Source organism: Lampetra planeri, unplaced genomic scaffold (genome assembly GCF_965212315.1).
Source record: "Lampetra planeri unplaced genomic scaffold, kcLamPlan1.2.h2 scaffold_806, whole genome shotgun sequence".
Taxonomy (NCBI): Eukaryota; Metazoa; Chordata; class Hyperoartia; order Petromyzontiformes; family Petromyzontidae; genus Lampetra; species Lampetra planeri.
The window spans coordinates 28,910-38,105 of record NW_027615628.1 but is presented as its reverse complement, the minus strand read 5'-3'; the positions used below and the strand labels follow the sequence as shown (position 1 = coordinate 38,105).

The 9,196-nt window shown below is 56.8% G+C and overlaps 1 protein-coding gene across 1 annotated transcript; it reads left to right on the top strand.

Moving 5' to 3' along the window:
* Nucleotides 1-4: 4 nt before the first annotated feature.
* On the top strand, nucleotides 5-9,104 carry LOC144741999 (uncharacterized; the record flags this gene model as incomplete). The annotated part of the gene is given in 10 exon segments (XM_078624493.1): nucleotides 5-70; nucleotides 1,270-1,342; nucleotides 1,647-1,702; nucleotides 1,704-1,769; nucleotides 1,771-1,868; nucleotides 1,870-1,939; nucleotides 1,942-2,001; nucleotides 2,003-2,027; nucleotides 7,350-7,420; nucleotides 8,900-9,104. Coding segments are annotated over 10 exon segments (642 nt in total), but the record flags the coding sequence as incomplete, so codon positions are not given.
* Between the last annotated feature and the right edge of the window lie 92 nt (nucleotides 9,105-9,196).

Genomic DNA, 9,196 nt, shown 5'->3' with positions numbered 1-9,196 from the left:
CTTACTGGAGACAGCCGGGATCAAGTTCCCGGATGCCAAGTCAGCCGGGGTGATGCTGCGCAGTCAGAGGGTGCGTCTCTCTCTATCCCTGTCTCACTCTCTCGCTCTCCCCCGCTCACTCGCTCGCTCACTCGCTCACTCTCTCGCTCACTCTCTCGCTCACTCGCTCGCTCTCCCGCTCACTCTCTCGCTCACTCGCTCGCTCTCTCGCTCACTCGCTCACTCTCCTCCGCTCACTCTCTCGCTCTCCTGCTCACTCTCTCCGCTCACTCTCTCGCTCACTCGCTCGCTCTCCCGCTCACTCTCTCGCTCACCATCGCTCGCTCTCTCGCTCGCTCTCTCGCTCGCTCGCTCGCTCTCTCGCTCACTCGCTCGCTCTCTCGCTCACATCGCTCGCTCTCCCGCTCACTCTCTCGCTCACTCGCTCGCTCTCTCGCTCACTCGCTCGCTCTCTCGCTCACTCTCTCGCTCACTCGCTCGCTCTCCCGCTCACTCTCTCGCTCACTCGCTCGCTCTCTCGCTCACTCGCTCACTCTCTCGGCTCACTCTCTCGCTCTCCTGCTCACTCTCTCGCTCACTCGCTCGCTCTCCCGCTCACTCTCTCGCTCACTCGCTCCGCTCTCCTCGCTCGCTCTCCTCGCTCACTCGCTCGCTCTCTCGCTCACTCGCTCGCTCTCTCGCTCACTCGCTCGCTCTCTCGCTCACTCGCTCGCTCTCCCGCTCCACCTCTCTCGCTCGCTCGCCTCGCTCTCTCGCTCGCTCGCTCTCCCGCTCTCCTCGCTCGCTCTCTCTCTTCTCTCTCTCTCTCACTCTCTCTCTCTCTCTCCTGCTCTCTCCTTTTTTTTACGATCAGTGTAAGCAAGAAGATGCTCGGTGTATTCGGCACTTTGCTTCGTTCATCATTTTGTAATTTTTATTTTTTTAACTTTGCTTTATGTACACCCCCACCTCTCGCTCGCTCTCCCCCGCTCACTCTCTCTCTCTCGCTCACTCTCTCGCTCACTCTCTCTCTCGCTCTCTCGTTCACTCTCTCGCTCACTCTCTCGCTCACTTTCTCGCTCACTCTCTCGCTCACTCTCTCTCGCTCACTCTCTCTCGATCACTCTCTCGCTCACTCTCTCGCTCGCTCTCTCTCGCTCACTCTCTCCGCTCGCTCACTCTCCTCGCTCACTCTCTCTCTCTCACTCTCTCGCTCACTCTCTCTCACTCTCTCTCGCTCCGTGTTGTGGTGACGTGGTGGTGCGCTGCGTTCTGTTTTGTTGTGACCAGATGAAGTTGCCAAGCTCCGTTGGCCAGAAGAAAGTGAAAGCGATCGAGCAGATCCTCACCGAGCTGGGCATCGGTACGTGGCTCGCCATGGCTCACCGCGGCTCACCGTGGCGGCTCGCCGTGGCTCACTACTCAATACACGGCTTACGGCACGCGTCTCCCCAACCATTACGTGGTTCCACACATCCCCCGTGTCTCCCCACCAACCCCCCCCCGTGTCTCCCCCCCGTGTCTCCCCACTCCCCCCCGTGTCTCCCCACACTCCCCGTGTCTCCCCACTCCCGGTGTCTCTCCACACATCTCGCTGTCTTCCCCCCCCCCCCCCCGTGTCCCCCCACCACCCCTCCCATCCCCCCCCCTCCCCCCCGCGTCCCCAGACCTGAGCCCGATGCCCACGGAGGAGGTGGTGCTGCTGTACAACGAGCTGCGCTCCCGACCTGGTGCTCCTCTACGAGCTGAAGCAGGCGCTCGGCACCTGCGAGTACGAGCGGCACACGCTCCACGCACCGCTACCACAACCTGCGCGCCATCGCGGGGGGCTCCGAGCCGCCGACGGCGCCGCCGCCGCCGCCGCCGGGGGGCGGAGGGGCTGGCGCGGGCGTCTGCCGCCGCCGCCCCCTCCTCCTCCTCCTCCGCGTCGACCGGCGCGACCACGACGGCTGCGCTGCCCACCCGCCGCCGCCGTCGTCCTCCTCGTCCTCCTCCACCTCCTCCTCCTCGTCGTCCGTGTCCGGTGCCGACCGCCGGCGTGCGGCCAGGTGAGGCGGGTGGTGGTGGTGGGTGGCGGCGGGTGGCGGCGGGTGGTGGTGGCGGTGGGCGGTGGTGGTGGTGGTGGGTGGCGGTGGCGGGCGGCGGTGGTGGTGGGTGGTGGCGGGTTGGTGGTGGTGGTGGCGCTGCGGTGAAACGGACAGAACCTTTTCTCGTTCAATTATAAAGCAAAGCAATGTGTGTAGCAATGTGTGTAGCAATGTGTGTAGCAATGTGTGTAGCAATGTGTGTAGCAATGTGTGTAGCAATGTGTGTCGCAATGTGTGTCGCAATGTGTGTAGCAACGTGTGTAGCAATGTGTGTAGCAATGTGTGTCGCAATGTGTGTCGCAATGTGTGTCGCAATGTGTGTCGCAATTGTGTGTCGCAAGTGGTGGTGTGTCGCAACGTGTGTCGCAACGTGTGTCGCAACGTGTGTCGCAACGTGTGTAGCAATGTGTGTAGCAACGTGTGTAGCAATGTGTGTAGCAACGTGTGTCGCAATGTGTGTAGCAACGTGTGTAGCAATGTGTGTAGCAATGTGTGTAGCAATGTGTGTAGCAACGTGTGTCGCAATGTGTGTAGCAATGTGTGTAGCAATGTGTGTAGCAATGTGTGTGTAGCAACGTGTGTCGCAATGTGTGTAGCAACGTGTGTAGCAATGTGTGTCGCAACGTGTGTAGCAATGTGTGTAGCAACGTGTGTCGCAATGTGTGTAGCAATGTGTGTAGCAATGTGTGTAGCAACGTGTGTCGCAGATGTGTGTCGCAACGTGTGTAGCAATGTGTGTGTAGCAATGTGTGTAGCAATGTGTGTAGCAACGTGTGTCGCAATGTGTGTAGCAATGTGTGTAGCAACGTGTGTCGCAACGTGTGTAGCAATGTGTGTAGCAACGTGTGTAGCAATGTGTGTAGCAATGTGTGTAGCAATGTGTGTCGCAACGTGTGTCGCAACGTGTGTAGCAATGTGTGTAGCAATGTGTGTAGCAATGTGTGTAGCAACGTGTGTCGCAATGTGTGTAGCAACGTGTGTAGCAATGTGTGTAGCAATGTGTGTAGCAACGTGTGTCGCAACGTGTGTAGCAATGTGTGTAGCAACGTGTGTAGCAACGTGTGTAGCAATGTGTGTAGCAACGTGTGTAGCAACGTGTGTAGCAATGTGTGTAGCAATGTGTGTAGCAATGTGTGTCGCAATGTGTGTAGCAATGTGTGTAGCAATGTGGTGTCGCAACCGTGTGTAGCAATGTGTGTAGCAATGTGTGTAGCAATGTGTGTAGCAATGTGTGTAGCAATGTGTGTCGCAATGTGTGTAGCAATGTGTGTCGCAATGTGTGTCGCAACGTGTGTAGCAATGTGTTGTCGCAATGTGTGTAGCAATGTGTGTTAGCAACGTGTGTAGCAACGTGTGTCGCAATGTGTGTCGCAATGTGTGTCGCAATGTGTGTAGCAACGTGTGTAGCAACGTGGTGTAGCAATGTGTGTAGCAACGTGTGTAGCAACGTGTGTCGCAATGTGTGTAGCAACGTGTGTAGCAACGTGTGTCGCAATGTGTGTAGCAACGTGTGTAGCAATGTGTGTAGCAACGTGTGTAGCAACGTGTGTAGCAATGTGTGTAGCAACGTGTGTAGCAACGTGTGTAGCAATGTGTGTAGCAACGTGTGTAGCAATGTGTGTCGCAACGTGTGTCGCAATGTGTGTAGCAACGTGTGTCGCAATGTGTGTAGCAATGTGTGTAGCAATGTGTGTAGCAATGTGTGTAGCAATGTGTGTCGCAATGTGTGTAGCAATGTGTGTAGCAATGTGTGTAGCAATGTGTGTAGCAATGTGTGTAGCAATGTGTGTAGCAATGTGTGTAGCAATGTGTGTAGCAATGTGTGTAGCAATGTGTGTAGCAATGTGTGTAGCAATGTGTGTAGCAATGTGTGTAGCAATGTGTGTCGGGCGTATCGCGAGCTTGCTTTAATAACGGGTGGACGCGCCTCCCGATTATCACGGTTGGCGACGTCCTTGGCTAAAGAAGTGTACGGCACACAGACACGCAGACACGCAGACACGCAGACACGCAGACACGCAAACATGCAGACACGCAAACATGCAGACACACACAGACACGCAGACACACAGACACGCAAACATGCAGACACGCAGACACTCAGACACGCACACACACAGACACACACAGACACGCAAACATGCAGACACGCAGACACGCAGACACGCAAACATGCAGACACACACAGACACGCAAACATGCAGACACGCAGACACGCAGACACGCAAACATGCAGACACACAGACACGCAGACACACAGACACGCAGACACACAGACACGCAAACACGCAGACACGCAGACACGCAGACACGCAGACACGCAGACACGCAGACACGCAGACACGCACAGACACGCAGACACGCAGACACGCAGACACGCAGACACGCAGACACGCAGACACTCAGACACGCAGACACTCAGACACGCAGACACGCAGACACGCAGACACGCAGACACGCAGACACGCAAACATGCAGACACACACAGACACGCAGACACGCAGACACGCAAACATGCAGACACACACAGACACGCAGACACGCAGACACGCAAACATGCAGACACACACAGACACGCAGACACTCAGACACGCAGACACGCAGACACGCAAACATGCAGACACACACAGACACGCAAACATGCAGACACGCAGACACGCAAACATGCAGACACACACAGACACGCAAACATGCAGACACACACAGACACGCAGACACACAGATACGCGCGCTCTGACGTTCAGTTACCACCCTCAGTGGCGGCGGGGGGAGGAGGTGGGGGTGAGGAGGTGGTGTGAGGATGTGGGGGGAGGAGGTGGGGTGAGGAGGTGGGGGGAGGATGTGGGGGGAGGAGGTGGGGGGAGGAGGTGGGGTGAGGAGGTGGGGGGAGGAGGTGGGGTGAGGAGGTGGGGTGAGGATGTGGGGGGAGGATGTGGGGGGAGGATGGGGGGGAGGATGTGGGGGGAGGAGGTGGGGGGAGGATGTGGGGGGGAGGAGGTGGGGGGGAGGAGGTGGGGGGAGGATGTGGGGTGAGGATGTGGGGTGAGGAGGTGGGGTGAGGATGTGGGGTGAGGAGGTGGGGTGAGGATGTGGGGTGAGGAGGTGGGGTGAGGATGTGGGGTGAGGAGGTGGGGTGAGGATGTGGGGTGAGGATGTGGGGTGAGGATGTGGGGTGAGGATGTGGGGTGAGGAGGTGGGGTGAGGATGTGGGGTGAGGAGGTGGGGTGAGGAGGTGGGGTGAGGATGTGGGGTGAGGATGTGGGGTGAGGATGTGGGGTGAGGATGTGGGGTGAGGATGTGGGGTGAGGAGGTGGGGTGAGGAGGTGGGGTGAGGATGTGGGGTGAGGAGGTGGGGTGAGGAGGTGGGGTGAGGAGGTGGGGTGAGGATGTGGGGTGAGGATGTGGGGTGAGGAGGTGGGGTGAGGATGTGGGGTGAGGAGGTGGGGGGAGGAGGGAAAGTGCTGTGCCCCCCTTAGCTGCGTGGAGCAGAGGTCACTGGAAGGCTTCGTGGGTTGTACTTCTATCTCACGAGATCTCCCTTGCCAGTGTCACAATATAAGAATAGGTTTTACCCTCTCCGGCAATCAAACAGTTGTGTTAAGATTTTAAAACACCAAATTGAAACCTTTTTGCAAGGAATCGTGTCTGCATCAACCACACAAGCTACTCGTTGTGAACATGCAAAAAAAAAACACACTCTGGTAGTAGATGATGATGCATTGCCTTTGAAACTGATTGGTCCACACCAGAGCAGAGGTCGCAAACGGGTTTTGATTCCGTACCCGGCCGCACCAGGGTCGCAAACGGCTACCCGTACCCGGCCGGGTACGGGTAGCCGGGTATCGGGTAGGGTACGGGTATCGGGTACCCGGTTGCGACCTCTGGGATGAAGCCATGTTGCAGGCGCGGGTGGGTTGATTCTAGGAACTTGAATTGTGAGAAGAGACAAGACGTTGGGAAATGAGTGACAAACGGTGACTCACCAGTGACTCACGGCCTACCCGTACCCGTACCCGGCCGCACCAGGGTCGCAAACGGCTACCCGTACCCGGCTGGGTACGGGTAGCCGGGTATCGGGTAGGGTACGGGTATCGGGTACCCGGTTGTGACCTCTGCATCAGAGACCGCTTTCTTTAGAGCCTGGTCTCGCTAACAGCGTTAGACCAACGCCGGAAGGCGAAGAGAGCACACGAACACTCACTCTTTGGTTCTTTCGGTAAAGTCACGTAGAAAGAGAAAATATTAAATTAAATAACAGCACACGACGTTTTGATTGCAACACAATCAATCATCGTCAAGCACAAATGAAAGAGAAACAAACCTAGTGAACTTAGAAATGTAATGTAATACAACACAGAGAGTCGGCTAACATTACAGTCAACACCCTTCCTGGTTGATTACGTTCTTCCAAAGATTGCTAAATTTAAGAGAGATAAAACACAGAACCGGAGACACACAGACAGACACATAAGCAGAGAGAGACAACACTGAGACACACAGAGACGCACAGAGAGACACAGAGATACACACAGAGATACAGAGAGACACAGAGAGACACACAGAGACACACAGAGACTCACAGAGACACACAGAGACACACAGAGACACACAGAGACTCACAGAGACACACAGAGACTCAGAGATACAGAGAGACACACAGAGACACACAGAGACACACAGAGATACAGAGAGACACACAGAGAGACACAGAGACGGAGAGAGACACACAGAGACACACAGAGACACACAGAGACACACAGAGATACAGAGAGACACACAGAGAGACACAGAGACGGAGAGAGACACACAGAGACACACAGAGACACACAGAGACACAGAGACACACAGAGACACACAGAGATACAGAGAGATACAGAGAGACACAGAGAGACACACAGAGACACACAGAGACACACAGAGACTCACAGAGACACACAGAGACACACAGACACACAGCGACTCACAGAGATACAGAGAGACACACAGAGAGACACAGAGACGGAGAGAGACACACAGAGACACACAGAGACACACAGAGAGACACAGACGGAGAGAGACACGCAGAGACACACAGAGAGACAGAGACGGAAAGAGACACACAGAGACACACAGAGACACACAGAGACACACAGAGATACAGAGAGACACACAGAGAGACACAGAGACACACAGAGACACACAGAGACACACAGAGACAGAGAGAGACGTAAAGATCCGCTCGCGTCTCTGCGCCGTGTTGCCCCCTCCCTGTGTACGTCTCCCTCCCTGTGCGCGTCGTCTCAGACGGAGAGTTGCAGTCCGCGGACGTCGCTCGCTCCGACGGACTCGCGGACGCCATGGGGGCAAACATCTCGGTAACAAACCCACGAGACACGGAGTGTGTGTGGGGGGGGGGTTGTGCAGTGTGTGGGGTGTGTGTGGGGTGTGTGGGGTGTGTGAGGTGTGTGCGGTGTGTGTGTGGGGAGTGTGTGTGTGGTGTGTGTGGGGGGGGGGTGTGCAGTGTGTGGTGTGTGTGTGGTGTGTGCGGTGTGTGTGTGTGGGGAGTGTGTGTGGGGTGTGCGTGTGTGGGGTGTGGGGTGTGTGTGGTGTGCGTGTGTGGGGTGTGCGTGTGTGTGGGGTGCGTGTGTGTGAGGTGCGTGTGTGTGGGGTGTGTGTGTGGGGTGTGTGTGTGGGGTGCGTGTGTGTGGGGTGCGTGTGTGTGGGGTGCGTGTGTGTGGGGTGCGTGTGTGTGGGGTGCGTGTGTGTGGGGTGCGTGTGCGTGTGTGTGCGTGTGTGTGGGGTGCGTGTGTGTGGGGTGTGTGTGTGGGGTGTGTGTGTGGGGTGTGTGTGTGGGGTGTGTGTGTGGGGTGTGTGTGTGGGGTGTGTGTGTGGGGTGTGTGTGTGGGGTGTGTGTGTGGGGAGTGTGTGTGGGGTGTGCGTGGGGTGTGTGGTGTGCGTGTGTGTGGTGTGCGTGTGTGTGGTGTGCGTGTGTGTGGGGTGCGTGTGTGTGGGGTGCGTGTGTGTGGGGTGCGTGTGTGTGGGGTGTGTGTGTGGGGTGCGTGTGTGTGGGGTGCGTGTGTGTGGGGTGCGTGTGTGTGGGGTGCGTGTGTGTGGGGTGCGTGTGTGTGGGGTGTGTGTGTGGGGTGTGTGTGTGTGGGGTGTGTGTGTGTGGGGTGTGTGTGTGTGGGGTGTGTGTGTGGGGTGTGTGTGTGTGGGGTGTGTGTGTGTGGGGTGTGTGTGTGTGGGGTGTGTGTGTGTGGGGTGTGTGTGTGTGGGGTGTGTGTGTGTGGGGTGTGTGTGTGTGGGGTGTGTGTGTGGGGTGTGTGTGTGTGGGGTGTGTGTGTGGGGTGCGTGTGTGTGGGGAGAGTGTGTGTGGGGAGAGTGTGTGTGAGTGTGCGTGGGGAGAGTGACGATTATCTGAATCAATTCATGGCCTCCCCTAGGTCGACTCAGCCCCAAATGAGTCCCTGGTGCTGTGTGTAAATATCACTGCAGGGGAGACAAAGGCGGCCGGGCGTGGTGCTGGCCACCCCCCACCCCCTCGTGTGCCACAGTGCCGGCAGCCTTCATGGGCGGTGCTCCTCGCTCAGCACTTGCCCCCACAGCCTGCTAAGGCTACACGGGGGGGAGGAGAGTCTTTGTCTTTGTGGACGAGTGTGTGAGTGAATTTAATAAAATGTGGAGTTGTCGAGAGTGGGGTGGGCGAGTGAGATGGGAGGAGAGGGCTGGTGAAAGGTCGACCGAGCGCTGTTAGCGAGCGCCTATCAGCGGCGGGGAGGGGGGGGGTCAGGGTGATGTTTGTTGTTGCATTTCTCACGTTCGGGCCTCCGACATCTCTCCCACCGACCCCGCAGCGCAAGCGGAGGGAGTCTGCGCCTGGGGTCTGCCTCATGAAGAAAAAGAAAAACTAGCCACGGATACGTCTACAGCGTCTACAGCGTCTACAGCAGCAGCTGTACAGCAGCGACAGCTTTACAGAACAGATACAGCTACATCATCTACAGCGTGTACATCATCTACAGCATCTACAGCATCTACAGCATCTACATCATCTAAAGCGTCTACATCATCTACATCATCTACAGCGTCTACAGCGTCTACATCATCTACAGCATCTACAGCGTCTACATCATCTACAGCATCTACAGCAT